The 23,424-nt window shown below is 35.5% G+C and overlaps 1 protein-coding gene across 2 annotated transcripts; it reads left to right on the top strand.

Moving 5' to 3' along the window:
• The first annotated feature begins 5,071 nt into the window (after positions 1 to 5,071).
• On the top strand, positions 5,072 to 22,705 carry tuft1b (tuftelin 1b). Of its 2 annotated transcripts, none has more exons than XM_084423836.1 (11): positions 5,072 to 5,176; positions 14,775 to 14,851; positions 16,112 to 16,232; positions 16,309 to 16,371; positions 16,587 to 16,676; positions 17,670 to 17,780; positions 17,877 to 18,097; positions 18,433 to 18,538; positions 20,532 to 20,615; positions 20,701 to 20,792; positions 21,888 to 22,705. In XM_084423836.1, exons 3-11 carry the CDS (start codon positions 16,200 to 16,202, stop codon positions 21,958 to 21,960), a joined length of 873 nt encoding a protein of 290 aa, XP_084279962.1. In that variant the 5' UTR covers positions 5,072 to 5,176; positions 14,775 to 14,851; positions 16,112 to 16,199; the 3' UTR covers positions 21,961 to 22,705. The 2 variants fall into 2 exon arrangements, with proteins under 2 accessions (XP_084279962.1, XP_084279963.1); XM_084423837.1 differs by having other exon boundaries at positions 5,129 to 5,176; positions 14,779 to 14,851.
• Positions 22,706 to 23,424: the final 719 nt, after the last annotated feature.

The following is a 23,424-nucleotide window of genomic DNA, read 5'->3' as shown; positions in this document are numbered from 1 at the left end:
AGTGAACTAACATGAACAAATAATGATCAGCTATTTTTTATGAACTTTTTTAACAAATGTAGGCCTATTGCTCATTGTTAGTGTGAAGAGACAAGAAACATTTTACATTTATGACATATTAGGCATACAAATAAAAGTAGGATATGTGCATATTTTAATGCAAATATAATTTGCATGTTAAAAATGACTATTTCCCAACTTGAATTTCCTAGAAACACTGTCAAATGGTCAAGACATGGCCTTGGTTCAATTCAGTTAATACATTAACTATTTTGAACAAATGAGACCTTATTGGGAAGTGTTACCGGCAGTGTATTGGAATAATGGTTATTGTCAGTATTTAGGAAATTGAAGCACCTTTAGCTGATTTAGGAAGGGATGGGGTGCGAGATGTTTCCACCTGCTAGTTCCGAGTTAAGATTCTCAGACTCACAGGCTCGACAACAGCGTCATCTGTTGGCTCGTAAAACCTGGAAATACAATGCATTTTATCAACTGTGCAACGGAGGAATATTTTCTTTGTAGAATTTGTCATTTCTCAAGTGTGTTTGTGTGTGTGTTGGGTAAGTTAAACCACATCAACATTAAAAAAATGGGCAAAAAGTAGAAAAAAAAAATCTATGGACAAATTAAATATAATCTAGATTCTAGGCTATATTGGTTCGAAAATTCAGAGTAGCCTACACCACACATTTCAAAATTCAACCAACCAGACCGTGCAGACACGCAAAGCCAACTGATTCAACAGAAACTGAGGCATCGGATCGTTTGTCATCACGTGATTTTTCTGAAAACAAAATAGGAAGTTGCGCTGTATCAGCTGATTCTCTGCTGACGTTAAAAACTAAGGCAAATATCAAGCAAATTGATTTCTGCAAACATAGGCTATATAGACCTTTTCACTACTTTGACATAAAAAAAAAAAGGCCTATGGTTTGTTTAAATACTTTTGAGTGGAATTTAGAGTATTAGGTCTAGTAGGCTATAGATTTTTTTAACAGAAATACTGTAAGTAAATAAGACTAAACAATGTTTAAATACACAGATATTCATACATGTGAAATGTATTGTAAAATGCTTTAGTAATAGGCCTATTAAGTATGCAAATTATGCAAACAAAATTCCTTGTAAGTGACCTACATCCCTTGCCAGTTGGTGATGAACCATTAATCACTGTTAATACTAGATAAAGAAAACCTGTGGAACCACAATCCACAACTAAACTGCCAAAAATTAATTGAACACTGTTTAATTCAGACGTTTTCCAATTCTAACCAACTGCAGCAAAGAACAGAGGACCTCTTATATTAGCCTAGTTAGTTTTCATTCTTTTAAATTGAATTATTAGCTGAAAACAACACTGTTACTATTTGCGACTTAGAGATTTTTACTGAAAGGCTTAAGTTACACGCTAACTGCTTGATTACTCAAGTTTTTCATGTGTGAACTGATTTTATTGTGCTTGTCAAGACAAGATGCATGTATTATGTAAATTATTAAGATGCAACTTTTGTTGCTAGAAGGAGGACAACCGAGGTCACTGGAAACCGCACTGATAGCTGTTCTAAGTTATAAATTAAACAAAGATTTCTAATCAAAATTTCATGTTTAATTCAATGTGTTACTTGCCATTTCTTTAATTGCTTTTGAGATTTACTATTGTATTAGCTATATAGCCTACTATTTCAGTGGTGATAGGGACTGCTGTTTTCGCTAACAACACCTCTGTGTTGAAGAAAGGCACATCTTATATGGTATTTATCAATCTGTGTAATCAATGTCAAGTAACGATGACAAAGACATTTAATTTAATATGAACTCACACATACATAGGGTTGCGTAAAATTAACAACAGTGAAAGTTTTGCATACAATTAATTGTACTAATGAGTTGTGAAATCTAAATAGCCTACATAATATTACACTACTGTTCGAAAGTTTGTGGTGGTAAGAATTTTTAAATGTTTTTAGAATACATCAAGGATGCATTTATTTGATCAAGTAAAACAGTAATATTCTTAAATACAATTTAAACTAATTGTTTTTTTTATTTTAATATATATATATATTTTTTTTTTATTCCTGTGAGGGAAATTCTCTAATAAATTCCAGTCTTCAGTCACAAGATCCTTCATAAATAATATGCTGATTCGGTGCTCAAGAAAAATGTCTTATTATTATCAGTGTTAAAAACTGTTATGCTACTAAATTTTGTTCGTGGAAACTGACTTTTTTCAGGATACTTTTCGAAATAGAACGTTCAAAATATGTTGTAACATAACAAATGCCTTTATTTTTTAAAGACTTAAACATTTCCAAAAAAAAAACAAAAAAAACATTTGCGTGTTTCCAAAGGCTCACAAAGAACATCTTTTTTTTTTTGCAGAAATATGCCAACCACACACAGTGTATTTAGACCACACAGCCTCTCTCTTACAGTAACATTGTTTATTTTGCAGACATCTGGCTTTCACAATGTACACTTTCTTAATAAAGCAAATACCCTTACTCAGCTTATCGCTGTTATATAACTGACACTGTTCTTTTAAAACCACTGCAGCATGAAAATATTCTGCCATGATATTGATTTTAGGATAAAGCAGTCAAGTCATGTTTTTGTTGTGGTTCTGTGTCTGCTCAAATGCCAAGAAAACATAAAGACACGATCATAAAGTGTACATATATGTAAAGTATTGTTTCTGCTTCATTTGGACACTCAAACTTACAGACACACTCCTCATTTCACATTAGAAATAATACCACAATCTACAAGGGTCAATAACACTGCATTCATATAATGTTTGCACTAGATCCAATCACAGGACAGTAATAATCTAGTTATGTTCCATAACCTGCTGAGCTAGACAGCATTTTAAGGCACTTGATGGGTTCATGTAGAACTCGTTTTTGCATTCCATGGTGCTCTTCAATTGTTTTTCTGTAAACAAATGCGCCAAAGGTAAACACATCTTGCTGCTTTTCAGCATTTTCACTCATGAGCGCCACATTTTTAAGATGCTGTGTTAAGTTAAGAAGTTAAACTTTCAAAATCCGTCTTGCATTTTACCTTGCGTTCTCCTCTATCACTCAGAATTGCCTCAGTTGCTGCCTTCTAATGTAACACCTTTTTTTAGGCAGCATTGCTTGTTTCTCTAGTGGAGAAGACAATGGCTGAGTCTGAAATTGCATACTTCCTTGCATAAAATAAAAAAAACATCCAAGATTGTTGTGAATGATGGAAGAAACTAACCTTTTCGAAACTCTGCATCAATTTAAACATGAAAATGATTCACTGTATTGTAACGCTCGAAACACCACTGGCGACACTTGCTTGTCAAATTTGATATCTCTGACTTTTCCCGAGATTCTGATATATTAAGTCATGTGAATAAAAAGGACACCCTACTGAATTCTATGGTTTTACGTATTAGGACAATAAAAAAAATCTGGTCCTTGGCAGGTCTTACAATTAGGTAAATACAACCTCAGATGAACAACAACACATGCCATAGACTGAGTCATTATTTATTTAACAAAAACTAGGACAAAATGGAGAAGCGATGTGTGAAAAACTAAGTACACACTTACTGCTGCCATTAAAAGCAGTCAGGCACTGCTAATCAAATAAACGTATAGAAGATTTGTCAGTTTGCTGGTCTGGAGCATTCAGGTGTGTGTTAACACAATGCCAAGGAGGAAAGACATAAGCAATGACCAGAGAAGCAATTGTTGTTGCCATCAATCTGGGAGGAGTTACAAGGCCATGTCCAAACAATTTAAAGTCCATCTTCATCTTCCAGTCTTCCCAGGACGCGACGTCCCAGCAAATTCACCCAAATGTCAGACTGCGCAATGCAGAAAAACGAGAGCTACATCTCATACAGGCCTCAGATAGCATGTTAAATGTTAAAGTTCATGGCAGTACAATTAGATGGGTCAAGTATGGCATGTTTGGAAGGGTTGCCAGGAGAAAGCTCCTTCTCTCTAAAAAGAACATGGCAGCACTGTTTAGGTTTGCAAAGTTGCATCTGAACAAACCACAAGACTTCTGGAAAAATGTCCTTTGGACAGACGAGACCAAAATGGAGATGTCTGATCATAATGCACTGTGCCACATTTGGCAAATCCAAACTAATGTGAAGCCATGTCCGACAGCTAAAGCTTGGCCAAAATTGGGTCATGCAACAGACAATGATCCCAAGAACACCTACAACAGAATCAAGAAAAGAATCAAGGTGTTACAGTGGCCCTGCAGTCAAAGTCCAGACCTAAACCTGATTTAAATTCTGTGGCGGGCCCTTAAGAGAGCTGTGCATAAGCCCACAAACCTCAAGGAACTGAAGCAATGTTGTTAAGAAGAGCAGGCCAAAATCCCTCCAGAACAGTGTGAAGACTGATAAAGTCATACAGAAATGATTACATTGTTAGTTATTGCTGCCAAAAGTGGCTGCATACACGCAACTGAATAGCCTAGTTGGTCATCATTGGGTTCTCTTTTGGCTTTATTTTGTTAAATAAATGACACAGTGTAGGCTAATATGTAATGTGTTGTTGTTCATCTGATGTTGTACCTCATTTTAAGACCTTCTAACGACCAGATTTTTTTATGATGTCCTAATGGCTTCGTAAAACCATATAATTCAAAAGGGTGTTCTTTCTTTTTCACTGTAAACTCGCAATCGCTATAAAGTTCGAATTGAGATAGCCCATATAAAATATGTGAGATTTTATTGCAATTTGCTAGATAAAAAGTCGCAATTGCCATTTATTTTTTATTCTTTTTTATTGATTCTGTGGCGGAAACTAGCTTTCATATTTGTGTGAAGAACAATAGACCGTAGATGTAAAATAAATGTGCCTTTATTAGTCTGTTCATATGACTGCTGACCTCACATTAATGTACATGATTTAAACATATTTCAAAAGTACAATTCATATATTTGTTTACGACTGTTTACTAATTTATTTCTAGAAAAAAAGGTCGTCCATTGATACATTTGTAGTTGTGTGAGTCGTCCTGTAGGGAGCGCTGTAGAGAGACTGGATATCGGGGCTGGTCCTCTGGTGATGTCACGCACACTGCCTTCTACAGGAACACAACACAGCTTTCTCATGTGAGAACACACAATACACCACATGCAGAGTGTAGAGCGGACAGTCTGACAGGCTTCGGCAAGGTAAGGCGACTTTTTTTCATATTTATGTGTATTATTGAACGCTATAGTAAACTATTACATATGGAGATTTTAAAGTAAAATGTTATACTTTCTCATTCAATTGGGAAATTCCGATGACTGAAGCTTTTCGAGTAGCGGGTTCGGTTGTAATAGTTTATTTAAACGCTGTGACTTACTAGTGGTATCGAATTGTTTATGGGAAAAGTTTTTATAACACTCAATATCACATTTTTAGAATGTCACACAAAAATGTTTGTGGCTTCTCTGTGTTCCATCCTAACCAATAAGTGTAGCGATAGTACAGCAAGTTCCCCATGTAATTATATAACATGTGTTTACTGTTGTGTTGTTTAGTGTAGGCTATATTCAGTGATTACATGTCTGTGATTTTAAGTGCACCAACTACTAAGCACTTAACTTTATGACCAACCTTCTGTTCTGATATGGTTTGGTGATACTGTGTATCATCATATCAGACGCTGTCTAACTCCCACCCTCTCTCTGTGTGGGGAAATATCACATGCTGACTCATTGGTTTATCTCTCTTAATGCCCTTCTCTATGCAAACCATTTCAAACGCACTTTACTATGTTCGACAGTGCTTTATTAATACAATTTAGGCTGCATTTGCTTAAAGGTTTAGGTAAAATATGTAAATATATATTTGAAACAATCTGAATTTCAAAAGCAGATTTCCTTCTAGCAAATTCTACAGGTTGTTGTACAGAGCACCAACATTTATGCATAATTTCACATTAAAAGATAACAGTCTAAGATGACTGATTTCAATTTAGAAATTTGACCCATTCTGACTATTATCTAAGTTTATGTGCTTTGCTGACTCACTGAGTCCTCTTATGTGAGATAATGTCTTGGCACAAATGATTCACAGTGGCTCTTGGGGGCGAGATGAGGTCATTCCCCAGCTCGATCAAAATGATAAATGAGATTGTTGATAATCTCACCTATATGTTTTTTTGAGCATCTTTCTATGCCTTCGATGAAGCATGGCATGTAGCCTTTCAGAATAAGATGCATGTGTGTGTGAAATCTAGCAGTCATCTTAATGTCAATACAAATTCACATGCAAGGAGAATATTTCTCTATTTATATATTAATATGTCACATATGTGGAGATTTGGCAGGTCTCTGTCAAAGGCAAGTGACCAAAACATTTGCCAATCTTACAATGAACAAATCTGTTTTTTGTTTGTTTGTTTTTTACATTGCATTTGTATGGTTTGAGGTACTATTTAGTGTAGTACAGCTTGTGGTATTTCATAGAATGATTCAGAATATATAGTTCACTAAAAAATAGCTCACCTTCATGATGTTTCAAATCTTTGTGATTGATTCTTCTTGAAAATATTGGAGTATTATAGTACAAAAAATTCGATTTCTACAGTATAACCGTGGCGATTTTGATTAGCATTTTTGTTGCACCATTCTGATACTCTAAACCTTTGATCCTTTCGAAATATGTAATTATAAAAAGGAATTTGCAACACAAGACCTTAGGGCAGACTTGTCAGCCTCAGGCATTGGCAGAAAGCTGCAAAGAAATGAAACAAAATCATTTGCGTTTCCATTTAAATGATCAGCTTTTGTTGTTTTTGGATCAGTGTCATTACATGAACAAGTCTGTCATTACCAGCAATAAAGTTATGCAACAACAGCAATACATAAACATTCCGATTTAACGAAGACTGAACAAGTTTTGCATATAAGAAGGCTTAACGAGATTCATATCAGCATGAGATTACGGCATGATGCAGAAGTACAAATGTAATCGGACTGACTGTATTTCCACTTGTTTGCAGAAGGCTGCTATTGGGGGTCCACTGAGATCAGCAGATATTCCTGGTTTTTACTGTATGGATGAATGTGCACTCAGCACCTTCTGCAAACTCCTGTTCCGCACCTGAAGGGTGTATGGATATGTGCGTGTGTCTGTACATGTTTGCTGAGTGAAATCTAATAGTTTAACTTGTCAAACCTTTAATTATACCAACCACTTCTGAATGATTTATGTAGGGCTGCCCCAATAGACAACTAAACATTAGTCAACTAAAAGTCACATTTTAATTAGTCGTCGTTTAGTTGTAGAAAAAAAAACTCCAAAGGAAGTGGCGAAGTCACGCAGTCCGTGACGGACTGATCATTAACACGGCTGGACCATGTGTCGAGCAGGAAATCCAAATGTTCGTCTATCATTCACCGACCTCAAATATGGCTTATCATTTGAAATATGCAAGTATAGTAGTCTAATGTTCGCGTGTCCAAGTGTTCAAGTCTAAAAGAACTTAAAATACGGCGTCATTTTTGGTCATAGAGATAAGAGTAATACATAATTCGAAACTTTCACTCAACAACAAAACTTTTGCTTTTGTAAAATAAAGAAAACAAACCGAATGCGTTTTCTTCGTCTCGGTCTCCGTGAACTTCTTTGATGAAGCGTCACAAAAATGTGCTGTTAGCCGATTATTCGCTTAAATGAACAACTACTAGTCGACCAGAAAAATCTTTAGTCGGGGGCAGCCCTACATTTATGTTTATCTTTATACAATAGGCTCTATGTATAAACGCTGCTGACGTATTTCCGGTAGGATCTCAGCCGGTGGCGATTTTTTAATTTTTTTTCCCAGGATGGTAGGGGAAGACTCATGAATATTCATTAGGGTAGTCATCCCTGATTGGTCTTAACCCCAGTGACGGGTAGGTTTAGGGTGGGGTTAGGAGTAGGTCATCAGACCCCCAGTGGCGGGTAGGTTTAGGGGTGGGGTTAGGGGTAGGTCATCAGACCAATCAGGGATGACTTCACTAATGAATATTCATGAGTCTTCCCCTACCATCCTGGGAAAAAAAATATCGCCAGCCGGCGTCTTTACTTCCGCATAGCGCGTTCTATAGCGAAGTGTACAGCGGCAAAACTTTCATAAAATGTATTTTCTCAGAAACGGAGACAACGATTTTAGAAACTGATTCGCTATTCGGATTTGGCGCGATATGAGAGCATACTCACCCTCAAAGTTGTCGATGTAGCTCGAAATTTATAATTTAAAGAACTTCTCTTTCTTACTCTTATGTGTGACAGTTAACTGCCTCACAATATTGTTAACATCATTCTCGTTAACCGCTGGAAGTTCTTGTAAACAGCGAGAGTAATTTGCCATTATCTCCACATAATGCAAAAACGGTTTCCGACGCGGCACCGGATGTAACTGGGCGGGCTGAGACAAAACGCGGAAGCGATCGTGCATAGAGCCTATTGGGTTCCACATTTTTGAGACTTCTATATATTTAGGTTTTTTTTTAAATAAAATAAAAAATCCCTTACATACATTGTCACATTTGGTGTACATGTTTTCATGTCTTTTATTTTGTATAATATTATCAGTCATGTTCCTGGTTTGTCATGTGATTTCCCTGACCCCATCAAGTGTCTTGTTTTCATTGGTTCTTTGTTCCTTGTGTCACTTTTTGATTGTTTCATTGTTTCATTAGGTTCAGGTGTTTCTTGTTGGTCATTATTCTTGGTGTATAAATAGCCCTCATGTTTCATTGTTCCTTTGTCTAGCTTTGTTCCATGTTACTGCTGGTGCACAACACCGTTTTCAACTAAGAATGTAAAACTTGTTATGCTTTTTGGCCGTTCATTTACACGACAATGGCGTTTTGGGTGCCTGAAAACGCAAAGTTTTGAAAAAAAAACGGCTTTCAACGTGCAAGTTTTTGAAAATTTTCGAACTCTGAAGACGATGACGCCATGCACATGCTAATTACGTGTTCAGTCTATAGTGTTTCACCGCCATCTAATGGCCTTGCAGCAGAATACAGCATTTTTAGTAGTGCGTGCGGATCCGTGTGAATGGGGATCGTTTTGACAATGTCTGTACGTGGAAAACTCAAAGAAAAAACTTCTCCATTTTAAGCATGTTGTTGTGTAAACGATTGGGGGCCTGACAATGCAAACTTTTTCAAAACAATACTATTATCACCTCCGTATAGTATTTCTTTACAAAGTGACATCGCCAACTACTGGCCTGGAAGAATAATACAGCATTTTTAGTCGCTTTCGCTGATTCGTGTGAACAGGGATCATTTTGACAATGTCGTCTGTACACGAAAAATGCAAAGGAAAACTTTTTAGTTTTTAGTAAATCATTTTCGTGTAAACGTACCCTTAAATTAATTTAGATTCCCAGATTTTTAGTGTGCTCTCAGACTTTTTGGAGTTTTTTTTTTTTAGTACCATCAATCTGTTTCTGGTCTGTTAACTGTTAGTTCTCTCAAGCAGATGTGCCAGACATGCTTGTACAAAAATGAACAGCAATTGCATGTACGCTTCTAGCAAATTACTCATGATCAGAACTTGAAACAGCACATAAGACCGAATTATCTTCTGTATGCAAAGAATGAAATGAAAAGTCTAAAAAATGAGAGGCATCTCATCTTAGATCTTTTGAGTTCTTTGCAGTAGTCGTAATTATATTTCCGACAGGCTCACATTATACTCTCCATTCTTACTTGACCTTGTGTTCAGATCACTTGTGTATAGTTCTTTTATCACTTAAAGCATCCATGCATTTACAGTAAACAAGTTCCAGGCACTTAGGCAGTTTTAACCCAGCCTGGCCAGGTTTTCCAAAGCAAACTACAAGTGCTTTCTCTGTCCTGGCTCAGGTAATGGGACACCTCCGGACTGATTTAATGCTGTGAAGTCTATCGTACACGCTGTGGAATGAAGCCTGGAGGTTGGATTCAGTACAAAGAGTCTGTTTGAAAGTTCATTCTGTTTTCTTCACCCTTCAGAATGGTTACTTTGTGATTTTTTTTTATTTATTTTTTTTATTATTATTATTATTTTTTTTTATTAAATGAGCTGTCAGTGAATGTAGACTATAGGGTAGAAGCTGGGCAATTCCGCATTGCAGCAATTTCTGGTCAAATACCTGAAACTGCTTATATATGCAAATAGGAGCCTGTCTGGTGTGTCTCAATGTATAAACCATTCATAAAAGGACGTCAATCTAATGGCACCAAGAAAAAACCATTAGGCTACAAACAATTAAGGTAATTATGGCGGTAAACGCAAAGTGCTGCATGACCGATGGACGAGTTAATGTGAAGGGTGTGAGAGCTCAACAAGAGAACATTAAGTCTTGGTTGTGAAGGTCACAGGGTGTGGCTGCGCTCCTTTAAAACTTTTTTCTTTTTCCCCCCCAGAATGTTTTTTTCTTCTGTTGATTGTCAGGCTGAATGTTTTTTTTTTTTGCCACATTAGAGTGTTCTATTTCTAAATTGTTGTGCTTGGTGTGTCAGTTTGCAGATTCCCCCCCGAGGCTGTTGTTCTTTCTCTTGCGCACGTCCCCTTCGCTCTGCCTGCAAGGATAAAACATCACAGGGCTGATGATTTTCAGCTCAATGTGCACTTTATATGCACACGTGTGCTGCAACGTGTGTGTGTGTGTGTGTGTGTGTGTGTGTGTGTGTGTGTGTGTGTGTGTGTGTGTGTGTGTGTGTGTGTGTGAAATATAGAAGACAGGTGAAGACAGGCTGGTTTACGTATGACAGAAATGAAAGTCTAGAAAATCAAGCAGGTGACTGAATCATGAATCATGATTCATGATAAAAAACGGTACACTGCAAAGTGCAAAACTTACATAAGTGGTTAAAGTGTTGTGTAGGCTCTTAAATTGTATGATATTAAATTGCAAAGTAAAAGAAAATCACTAGTAAAATAATACATGTAAAAATAAACCATGAACATTTTATTGTTTATCAGACACTTTTTTTCTTTTCTTTTTTTTTTCTCAAAGCAAATGCCCTTGTAACTTGTAAGGTTTAGGCTAAATGTCCAATCTTTTACTTACTAGGCCAAGTCTTCAGCAAAGCTTTTGTTTTCTACACAAAATTTTTTTTATTTATAAAGTGTGTAGTAAAGTGTAGCAGACTTCTTGACACATTTATGTAATTTTAAATGTATATATTTTTTTACAATAAAATAGTAAAGAAAATCGTATATTATAAATAATTGGTAATGCTTTTGAAAGAAGTATAATGCTTACCAAGACTGCATGTATTTGACTGCAAAAATCCAGTAAAAACAGTGTGAAATTCTTTACAATTTAAAATAACTTGTTCTATTTAAAACATTTTTTAAATGTAATTTATTCCCGTGATGCAAAGCTGAATTTTCAGCATAATTTTTCTAGTCTTCAGTGTCACATGATCATTCTAAAATCATTCTAATATCCTTCAAAAATCATTCCAATATTCTGGTTTGGTGCAGCTTAATATTTTTTGGAATTTGTGATGTTTTTTTTTTTTTTCAGGATTCTTTGATCAATCAAATTCTTTGATTCAAAAGATCAGCGTTTATTTAACGTAGAAATTTTTTATAACATAATTGTCTTTACTATCACTTTTGATCAATTTAATGCATCCTTGCTGAGTAAAAGTACTAATTTATTTTTTATGTGTCTTTTAATAAAATGCTGTTAGCTAGTTCTATCAGATATGGCTTTGATTTACCTGACCAGCAGATCATTACATATATTTTCCTCAACTATATTTAAATTCCCTATAAGAGCCAACCTTCAACTTTGAAAATTCCCAGTTTATTCCCATAAATTCCTGTTAATTCCCTTAAATTCCCATTAATTCCCATGGAAAGTTTGCATCTTTAAAAATTCCCAGAATTTTGCAACCCTGATTGCCTTCATGTTGTGTGTTTAAAGGGGTGGTTGATTGCTATTTCACTTTTTTCATTTTAAATACTGTGTAATGTTGCTGTTGGTGCATGAACAGTATCTGCAAAGTTGCTGCGCTGAAAGTTCAACGTAAGCGGAGATATTGTCTTTTAAAAATCAGGAAGTTTAATGCCTACAAAAACGACTCGAATGGGACTACAACGAGATACTTCCCGGGTTTTATACGTAACTAACCCATACATTTACATCAACCCTCCCTCCGGAACATGTTCTGCTGTCGAAGAGGAGGAGTTATAGTGGAGAGAGGTGTAGCTGTCAGGTCTTCTGTGTTCAGGCTTCCTACAGACGCTGTAGTTCGTCAACAATGGTTAAAATTTAAGTTTGATTATGTTCCAATCCTGACAATTACAATCGTAGTTTAGCTCTCTGTGCTGCGCATTTTACGGAAGATAGCTTCCAGAATCTACACGAGTTCAATGTCGGATTCAACAAGAAACTATTACTCCAACATGAAGCAGTTACAGCTATAAAACCAGAGGCAGCAGTTGTTGGGCCACAACCTGCAAGTAAGATTTAATCATTTTAAATGTATTTGCCTGTATAATTTAAGACGTAATGTTTTAGTTTTATCAAGGATGTAAAAAAATGCCAGCGCTGGCTTTAGTATATGACAGATGCGTACAAACATTTTGGATCCGAATTTGTAATATGTACAAATTTTGTAAACGTATTTTCCATGTATACTTTATGACGTAATTTTTTTATTTGATCAAGAACGCAAACCAATGCCAAAGCTGTTTGGTTATAGTAGCTAGTTAGTTCGATGTTATTTTGTGTGTATAAGAAACGTGTGCAAACTTCAAAAAATTATCGCAACAGCAAACTTCAGCTGCTGTTATCATGTAAGAAAACGACAAACTGAGTAAACTACCGGTAAGTTTTGTGAATAGTTAAACGGTTGTTCATTCTATCAATAAAACAATATCTTTAAAAAACGGTATTACTCAGTCATGTATTCAGTTATATTAAATGTTTAATCAGGGGGAAACCGTATCTCAAAAGCTAACAAACAGTAGCATTTTCAAGTAACAGCGTATGGAAATTCTTTGAGAAAATAATAATAATAAAAAAAAAATTACCATTCAGAAACGTTTAGTAAGAGCCGTGTTTGCGGAGGTTCTGCTTGACTCTCTTTATCACCGCTCCCTGGGTCTGATTCTGGCTCAAACTGATGAGGCAATATTGACACCATTACAATTGACCGGGTCCGGAGCACATGTAACTGTCGCCCGTAAAGGTAATAATGGGCGTGAAGATTCCGGACGCAGTTTAGCCAATTACAACACACCGGCCGAACTAACCAATCTGAGCTCATTGCCTCTTTCTGAGGGAGTGGTTTCATAGACTCAGGAAGTCAACCGGTCGTTCAAATGACAGAGGAGGAAGCGGCTTACAATAAAGGTGAAATTTATGAAAAATAAGGCGTTTTTTAACAAACGAAACACGAAGACATGTTATATTGCAGCCCATAAACACAATCAAGCAAAGAAAAAAGGCAGTAAACCACCCCTTTAACATTTGTGGTATTTCACACACTAACATAATCATGGCACATAGACGCTAATCCACTAAACTGTGTTCTTATCTCTTTAAGAACCATTAGCATTAACTCTGAGGCAGCTCATACTAACCTGGTAAAGCCACCTACACCTCTTATAGTTGACTTCCATAGAAGGCTCACCATCTATTTACACAGACGCTCTCCATCGTGCCTCCACCCTTCACTGGTATCTGGTGTAACTGGCAGTGGAGTGAATCAGCAGCCTGTGCGAGTGATCTCACTCTTATTCAATATCTCATTCCACTGTCTGTGGTCCGATCCCAGAGGATCAAAACCTTTTCTCCTCCTGTTCTCCTGCATAGACATGTTGACATCTCGGTTAGGTGTAATCACTTCCTCTGTGCTGTATGAAGCGGATGTTACTCTGTTGTCTGCAGGAACAAGTTGACTTATAGTAAACCACAGGTTGAATACGTTAATAGAACTTTATTTGCGATTGTAAATGCTTTGTCATGATTTATAAATGGGTTTTGTCATTTTGAAAGGGAAACCAGTTTGTCATGTCACCTTTATTTATTTAGTGCTTCATTACAATACAGATTGCGTCAAAGCAGATTCACAGTGATAAACAAGAAAATAACGATCAGTGATGCAAACTTCATCTAATATTCAGTTTAGAATCAGCTATGTTTTGTTCTCATCCGATAGTGTCAGTGCAGTCAAATCAATAATATTACTGAATAAATATTAAGTGTCTTATAAACCCCAACACTAACAATTGTACTGATAATTGCACAAATGACTGTTTTAAAAGACTGACTGTTCGGTTGAGCCATTGCCGCTGTGTCGGGCTGGTTTGGCTGATCCGATAAATTCATCAACATTTTAATAGCAACACAGAGTCATTGTGTTTACACTTTTCCAGGGAAATCCACCCACTTATAGCGTACTTATACTTGTCTCTACATATTAAGCTAGGATATCATAAAGCGATTTATCACGGAAAACATTACATCATCTTTAAATCTCTAGATTAACTCCTGAATTATGTAATGTAATGATGGTTTTTTTTCCCCATTCATTTTTTGAGCTTTCATTCATATAGCCTTAAAGAAGGATTTGTCATAGAAATAAAGGTATACATATGTTCCCATTATGCTCATTAAATTGTACTGTTTTCTGTGGAAATTACATAATTATTGTTAATTATTACTTTTATCGTGTCTAATTGCCAGTTTGTTCCAGTCTCTATTGGGAAATTGTCTCGTTTTCTCTAATCCTGCACACTTTATGTAATTCTTGTCTCTTTTTTGTTTCCACTTAGAAAGATTGCAAGCGTCACTGGCACTGCAAAACTACATCCAGAATTTGATCGCCAAGACTTCGTAGAAAATCTTACAGGTACACACATTTCCTCAGCATAACCAACCATGGTATTGTAATTGTGTGTTGCTTTAACTATAGGGCACTTTATATCCCTATTAAAGAGATTAAAGGGATAGTTCACCTTCAAGTTGTTCCAATCCTGCATGAATTTATTTCTTCTGCTGAACACAAAAGAAGATATTGTGTTCAGCAGAAGAAAGAAATGATGACAATTTTCGGGTGAACTATCCCTTTAACTGTTATACATGTTATTGTTTTACCCTTGTCTCCAGACACAGACCTTCAAACTTAAACTATGTAAATCCACCATAAAAATGTTAAATTTTTGAAACTAAGATTGAAATAATCTTAAAACATTTCAATAGTCTATAGTACTTTTCTTTTTTTTAAAGAAATTGATTATTTTATTCATCAAGGTTGCATTAAATTGATGAATAAATGCTGTTCTTTTGAACTTTCATCCAAAAAAAATCCTGAAGAAAATGTATCACTTTTTCCACAAGAATATTAAGCAGCACAATTGTTTTCAACGTTGATAATAATAAAAAATGTTTCTTATTTCTAGAGCACATTAGAATGCTCTCTGAAGGAGTAATGATGCTGAAAATTCAGTTTTGCGTCGTAGGAATAAATTACATTTTAAAATATATTAAAATAGAAAATGGTTATTTCAAATTGTAATAATATTTCACAATATTTCTGTTTATGTATTGTATTTTTTATCAAATAAATGCAGCTTTGGTGAGCATAAGAGACTTATTTCAAAAACATTTAAAAAATCTTACAACCCCCCCAATTTTTTAACAGCACTATGTATGTGTTGTATGTGCAGCACTGGTTGTATAAAGACAACAATGACAAATCAAGATACTTTTATTGTGCATCATTTCCAATAAATTCGTTTTTTTTTTTTTTTATATCAAAATGTATAATATTATAATACAACATAATTGGACTTTAGGATACATTACATACTAAATATGATGATATCCTTAGCAAGACAAATGTTTCAGCTGTTTTATTCCCAAAAAATTCATTGTCATTCCCATCAAAGAATACATAATGTGAGTACAAAATTTACATTTGATAGTTCAGAAGCAACAAATAAAGGTCCACAGGGTCAAAAGTGCACATTCAAAAAGAAACACCCAGTTATACACCTACTCAAAAACATCCTTCAGAACCCTGCCAGACTCCCTGGGTTTAGAAAGCAAGTCTCTGCACAAAGTGACAACTTCAAAACGAATGTGCTGATGTCTTTGTTTGCTGTTCCAGCTATTGTAATTGAAGTGTCAAATAATTCACACCGGACACAATACGCAGCAGAGGATCAGCTGTTGGCAAGAAGCAGAAACGTGTCAAGATGTTGACCGATGAGGTTCCACAGGTGCAAGAGGTCAGTGTTGTCACCGCCCACTCATTAACCATGAAAAATTAGTACGTGTTCATAATCTCTGTGTGTTTGTCTTCAGGTGAGATACTGCCTGAAGACTCTGAGGGAGCAAATGGCAGCCAGACAAAACAATAACAACAAGGTACAATTTTGCCATTTTTACCTGTTCCGAAGGATCTCACAAAATCAGTATACATACACAATATTAGATATTTCAAGTAGGTATTCATTATTTCCTTAGTTGCTACACTGTATTGCTGGTGTTTTTTTCCCATCTGCTTTGAAATGCTTTGCAGATTTCTTCAAATTACTTGGCTAAGTGGTCTCATTTGTAAAATAATCTGTTTTGTGCCCTAGATTCCATCTAATGGCTTTAAAGTTGACGTGCTTGTTAGCAAAGCCAATGGCTCCAATGGGTTCTTGAACGGATCTCACTCTAAAAGTCAGGTAAACTATTTGTCATGTACAAAGATTATTCATTTGCACCATTATAAATACACACCTATACCGCAAGAATGTATAGGCTACTTACAAAAGCAAACAAACAGAGACACTCCCATAGAAAGAGAAAGAAAACATTCATACCACTCAGTGTATCACATTTCAGTTGTTTTGGACAGAATTTAATGCTGTATTATGGGTAAAAAATAGCCCCTTTCCTCCATTTAAGGGTATTTATCCTTCAGTCTCGAGTACCTAAAAACTTTCGAACTAAATTGAATAACCTCCCTGTTTGAAAATGGATGGAAAATCGTGTACAAATAATAACGTTAATGTACACGAAGGAACAGAGACAGTTCAGCCCTTTTAATGTTGATACGATGACGTACATGGATAAATAATTTGGCCAAAAAACAGACATTACCACATCTTGGTTCATAATTGTTTTCATGTAGATGTGCTGTTAAGTTCTGAGATTTGGGAGCGTACACACATTAACTTTTTGCTTCTGCCTGTAAAAAGTCACACCCTTGACATGATGCCTTTGGGAGCAGCCCAAAAATTGCCAAACTTGTGGCTGCTCAGTAAACAACCTGTCATTCTGCCTTTACTTCACACCTACAGCGTCTCCCGTGCACAGACTAGATTTTTTCCTTATTTTATTTAATAATAATAATATTATTATCATAAAATATATAATTATATAAAATATGAAACTAAGTGCAGCTGCAAATGGTGCTACACTTTTTATCATATACTATTGTACTATTTGATCACCATATTTATATATTATGGTATTACATTTTTTTTTTTTTTAAGGTAATACAAAGTATTCATGGTTTTAAAATTACGATAAAGGTTCCAAAATTACATATTGCCATGCTTTTTCCCTGGTATATTTTACTGTAATGGCATGATACTTTTTTGTAAGGTTGACAATGCAAAATGAATATATTAAATATAGGAGCAATTTTAACATGATTTCTTATGTTTGCACAGGGTCAGGAGGATGATAAAAACTGTATAGCCTTAAAAGAAGTCACCAAACATATGTACACTCGTCTGCAAGAGATGGAGAAGAGACACCAGGAGGAGAAAGCGAGACTACAGGTCAGAAATATAATCAAATGCCAGGCAAATTAATATAACTGGGATATAAAGAGGTTTGCCTAAAGAAAGCACCTTTTATTTTGAAATCTACATTAGGCAGAAAACATTGAATTTCAGCGGCGGTTTCTGGAGGATTATAACTCTCACATGCAGAAGGCAGAAACCAAGGCAGAGGAACAGAGCAAAAATGTGGAAGAGATGCAGAAGCGTATGGGTGGTTTGGAGCTGGAAAATGGCACACTACGAGAAAAATTGGCTGCTAGTGAGGCTGAACTCGAGAAACTGCGAGGACTGAAGGAAATGGATAGTGAGGACAGGTGAGCCCTTTTTTGTTTTTGTTTTTTTTGACCCAAATGGCTGCTGTTCTTCTATATATAATGCATTGTTCTCATATGTTTCCTTGGCTATGTTAAATATTCTCCACCTGCAATTTAGTAAGCAATAAATTGGCCTAATTAGAACTATTAGTTAAACCATCCTTCAGTGTCACCTCTCTCACATGAAATTCGACTTGCTATGACTCAGTCTTGTGCGTTGAAAGTAGACTCACCCTGTGTTGCAAATGCAGTTATTTCTTTGTTACACACATGTGTTACTAAAAGTGTCATTGTGAGTGTGTGCACATGAAACATACAGGTTTTCTGCACTGCAGGTCTGAACAACTGAAAAAGGAGCTGGCAATTCTGAAAAATAAAAACCATAACTTGGATGACATGCTCAAAAGTCAACAAAGGAAAATCAGAAACATGATCGAACAGGTAATAATTCCTGTGCATAAGATGTTTGGAGAAACACCCAATCAGAGACAAATCATTAAATGGCATTTGCAAACCATTTTATTTATGTAATCTGATGTATTTTGAAGTGAAACAGGATATTCAATGAAAGAACATTTTGGGGGAGGACTGGATTTTAAATCAGGGTTTCTGCAGGTCTTAAAAAATCGTATTCACCCTTACACAAATTAAGGCCTTAAAAAGTTCTCAAATCAGAGCAGTAAGTCTTCATTTCATAAAGTCATGGCATGAAATGTTGCATGCACTGCAAAAAAAAAATCTTTGTCCTGTTTTCCAGTACAAATATCTAAACATCTTTGATACACTTACTTGAGATGCAAATGTAAATATAGTCTTTAAAAATTTAACAAAATTAAGTGAGTTTGATTAAAACAAGAACAAATTTCTGTCAAAATTCCCTTTGAATTAGGTTGATTTTTCTGAGCCCATTGGCAGATATTTGTACTATTTGTAAAGGTATAGTGGAGGATTTTCCCGAATTTTAGAAAACAACCGCCCTCTCCACTTTTTGAAAAAATGCACATGCGCAAAACTCTACCTGCTCCCGACAAGCCTATTAAACGTGTGCACGAGAGAGCATGCACGAGCCTAGTGGCTAGGGCTAGAATGGCTAATCATTGCTTACATTAACTTTTACTAACAGTGATTTTAAATGGATTTCTCCAAATAGCATGCCAAACTTTAGCTGTCGAGTAGAAACTTCAAACTTCTTGTCATACAATTCGTAGACACTTTTTGTCTTGCGACCCTCAGACATTTAGAAAAAACCCGGTGAGAACGGCGAGGTTCAATGAATGGCTGAAACTGTAGCTCACCACACATATACACCTAAAAGTGCGCATGCGCAGAAAGCGAAAACTACCTAGGGACGAGCACGTACAACGGCCTTATGTAAACATATCACCAGAATGATTGACAACTAGGAGGACCAATAGTCTTGATGATCCACCCGGAAAAAGAAAATCCTCCACTATACCTTTAATTCAAAGGGAGTTTTTCATAACTCATTGACAGATATTTGTTCTTGTTTTAATCATAAAGCACTTAATTTTGTAAAAATTTTAAAGACCATATTTACATTTGCATCTCAAGTAAATGTATCTTGATTTAAGAATTTTTAGACAACTGCACTGGAAAACAAGATAAAAATTCTGAGAAAGAACCACTTTTTTTTGCATTATGATCAAAGTACAGTAAGTTATTTCAATATTCTATTGGCTGGAAGCGATTCAAGGTGCTTTTTATCTGTGAAATTAATTCAAAAGTAATGGATATATGTTGAAAGTTGTGTTTTCAAACTCTGAAGTGTTGCTAATACAACTCATTGTTTCTCCCTATAGACGTTTATGTTTAGAGAACACAGTCGTATTTTCCCTTAAATTTATTCCTTAAATTTTCTTTAATTTGTCTTAATGTCTTAACATCTTAAATTCACCTTCATAAAACCTGCAGAAACCCTGGGTGTGTATACTATATAATGTATTATATATATATATATATATGCTGTAAAAATGGTAGTCATATTGACTTTTAAAGAAATATGCTCATAAAGATCAAAAAAGGAAGAAGATAAGATTAGATGAAAAAAAAATATATAGGAAGATCCTTTTTTGGTGATAAACAGGTTGTGTTTTATAGTGTTTCCTCAGAGATGAGAAGTGAAAATTAACCTCAGTCATAAATAAAAGATGCCGTCATTTCCCTGCTGATCAGCCTCGGTGCACTTTAGATCTCATGTTACGCATAATAGCTTCGCCCATGAACAATGAAATAAAAGCAAGAAAAGCATTATGCTTCATAAATCCAGCTCCATTTAATGTCTGTAGATTATGCACATTTTATTTCAATAATGACTCCTGATTAACTATATCCTTGAATACATTTAAAACCCAATCAGAGCGTGATTAGTGCTTGCATTCATTTATTTATATGTCCATACTGTACATGTTAACAGGTGCAAAATTCACGAACCGTAATGGAGCAAAGAGACCGACTGATCGCCGACCTTAAAGAGAGGGTGTCTTTCCTTGAAGCCGAGGTCAGTGTCTGTGTTCTTTCAGAGAACCTCTTTATTTTTTCCCTGCCTTTCACTGTGTGACTGTAACATCAAATGTGATCTACAGAGTAGAGAGATGCATGACCGGATGGAGTTTTATATGGGCAGTCAAGAGCCTAAACCATATAACTCAGACATGGGGTCCAAGGTTGTCTACAGGTATTTCTTTCTTATAATGTACACATGTAAAGAAAAAAAAAAAGGTGTGTGTGTAAAGTGGATTCAAATCTAAGACTAAGCAATTGGACATGGGAGGGAAATCTCATTATGAAATAAATGTTTTCTATAATACACATTGGCCACAAATAATGGTACCCTTTTATTCAATACTTTTTGCAACCTCATTTGCCAAGATAACAGCTCTTGAGTCTTCTCCTCTAATGCCTGATGAGTTTGGACAACACCTGACGAGATCAGAGATCATTCCTCCATACAGATCCTTCAGATTCCCAGATCCATGTTGGTGCTTCTCCTCTTCAGTTTTCTAGGTTCAGGTCAGGGGAATGGGATGGTCATGGCAGAACCTTACTTTCATGCTCAGTGACCCATTTTTGTGTGGATTTTGATGTTTGGTTTGGATCATTGTCCTGATAGAAGACCCAACCATGGCCCATTATACGATTTTTAATAGATGCTGTCAAGAGGATTTTTCTTGAAACCCTTCCAAACAACTTGTGGTGCTGTTTGATATTTTTTTTTTAGGCTTTCTGACCCCAAGACTCAACTCATTTCTGATCCTTGGAGAGTCTTTGGCCACTCAAACTATTATTACAAACTGCATTAAGACAATATAGACACACGTCCTCTTCCAGGCAGATTCGTAACATTTCCTGATGATTGGAACTTCTCAATTATCGCCCTGAAACAGGAAGTCATGTCTGGGTAATTTCATCTTTCTAGTCACCCTGGTGTGGTAAAAAACGGTAAATGAATATACCTTAAATATATTTTACTCATAAGAATTTCTAGGGGTACCAATAATTGTGGCCAATGTGTAATAGAAAAAAACAACAACATATATTTCAAAATGTGACCCCCCCACACACACACACACACACACTTCTTAGTTTTACTTCAATGAAAGGTTCGATTTCTTTTTTCTTTTTTCTTTTTTTTTTTATGTATGAAAGATTAAAAGGATAAACAATGCAGATTTATTTTCACAGCCTTCTTTTATCATATTTACCAAGGATGCCGATAATTCTGACTACGACTGTATATATTCAAAAAAGCACTTACCATTTTGTATTATAGCAAACCTCTGACGCCAACAAGCCCAGGAAACAGGTCACTGCCATTCATCAAAGTGGTCGAGATCAAGTCTTAAACAACATGAGAAAAAGATGAAGATTACTGATGGATGAGAGGGAGACTGTGAGTGAGAGACGCATTGTGGAAATAGCAACAAGCATTCCTTCTCTCCCAACATTTATGCAACATCCATCAGTTTAGTACATATCTAGCAATTATTTTGTACATAATACAATACTTTGTATATAGGACTGTTCTGTCTCGCTTTAATTGTAATGTCACATGTATATTGGATTTGTAGATCATACACTACATTTTCATGCCTCAAGCAACTTTATTAATTGTATTAGATCTTATAAGTGGTGAAATTCATATTTCCTAATGATCTGCCACTGTGTCTGTTTCATCATGTTACAATCTGATAATGCAGCCATTGTATAATATTGTGACTGACAGCCAATTTGAGTAATCTGATGAAGCCAAAATTTCTCCCATATATAATAAAACACACACAGTTAGATAAGTAGCACAGAAATATTGTTTATGTACTATATACTGATATACAGTTCTGAATTTAACTACCTTGCATAGTCTTTTCCCATTGGGAACTGTAATTGTATTGTGTTCTGAATAACTATTTTTTTGTTACTGTATTCAGTACTAGACTCTCTTCCATCCATCTCTCATTAAATGTGAAAAATTGTGTAACTGTAGATGGAATTGTTCTACTATGCACATTTCTCTGGTATTGTATTTAGCTGGTACATGTATTTATCTTAAGGGCTAATAAATAAAACGTATTTAAGACTGCTTGAAATATGTGTAAGACTATGTGTGTTACTTTTTACTTTTATAAAAGTAAAATGGAGCGACTCCATTTTGTTTAGTCGGCTACTTGAGGAAATTTTGTGTATTGTAAATGGAAATTAATTTTTAAAACATACAGTGACATTCTTTGGTAGCAATTACTAACTGTATTAATATTTTTGTTGGCTGAACTTACTGAAGCAGCCCGTTAATAAGAGGTGGGTGTCTGTGCACTTCCTTTTCTGGAGCTCGTAAACATTCAGCGCGGACCACTAGCGACATCTACTGATGAGACTGTGAACTACGGTTACACTGAAACAAATGTCACTGTCTTTCAAATGAAATACGAAATGAAGCTAAAAATAAACAAAGCTCGTTAACCCTGTAAAGTGTTATTTGGAGGGTCAATAATGCAATACATTACAATGATGATTGAGAGATGTAGGCTACAACTAAACATTTTAGATGTACAACAAACACTTTCATGTATACAAAGACTTTATTGCATGGGTAAATAGGTTTAGGGCACATTTTAATACAGTAGGCCACCGTTTGATGTCCCATTTTAAAAAGTATTAGTTAGTAAACCATGTATCTAAATGTAACCTAGTGTTACAATTAGCTTGTTTTAAACACATTATGGCCTGGTTTCACAGACAGGGCTTAGATTAAGCCAGGATTAAGCCTTGGTTAAATTAAGACATTTAAGTAGCTTTTATAAAAAACAAAGGCA

Source organism: Rutilus rutilus, assembly GCF_951802725.1.
Source record: "Rutilus rutilus genome assembly, chromosome: 11".
In the NCBI taxonomy this organism is placed as follows: Eukaryota; Metazoa; Chordata; class Actinopteri; order Cypriniformes; family Leuciscidae; genus Rutilus; species Rutilus rutilus.
Note: the sequence above shows the minus strand (reverse complement) of the source record. Positions and strands in the feature narration are given on the sequence as shown.

Excerpts from the sequence above, each read along its gene's own strand:
- tuft1b (XM_084423836.1), top strand. The coding sequence starts at position 16,200 with ATGTTGACCGATGAGGTTCCACAGGTGCAAGAG. Across the intron at positions 17,781-17,876 it reads AGGAGAAAGCGAGACTACAG|GCAGAAAACATTGAATTTCA; the intron begins GTCAGAAATATA and ends AATCTACATTAG. Across the intron at positions 18,098-18,432 it reads GAAATGGATAGTGAGGACAG|GTCTGAACAACTGAAAAAGG; the intron begins GTGAGCCCTTTT and ends TCTGCACTGCAG.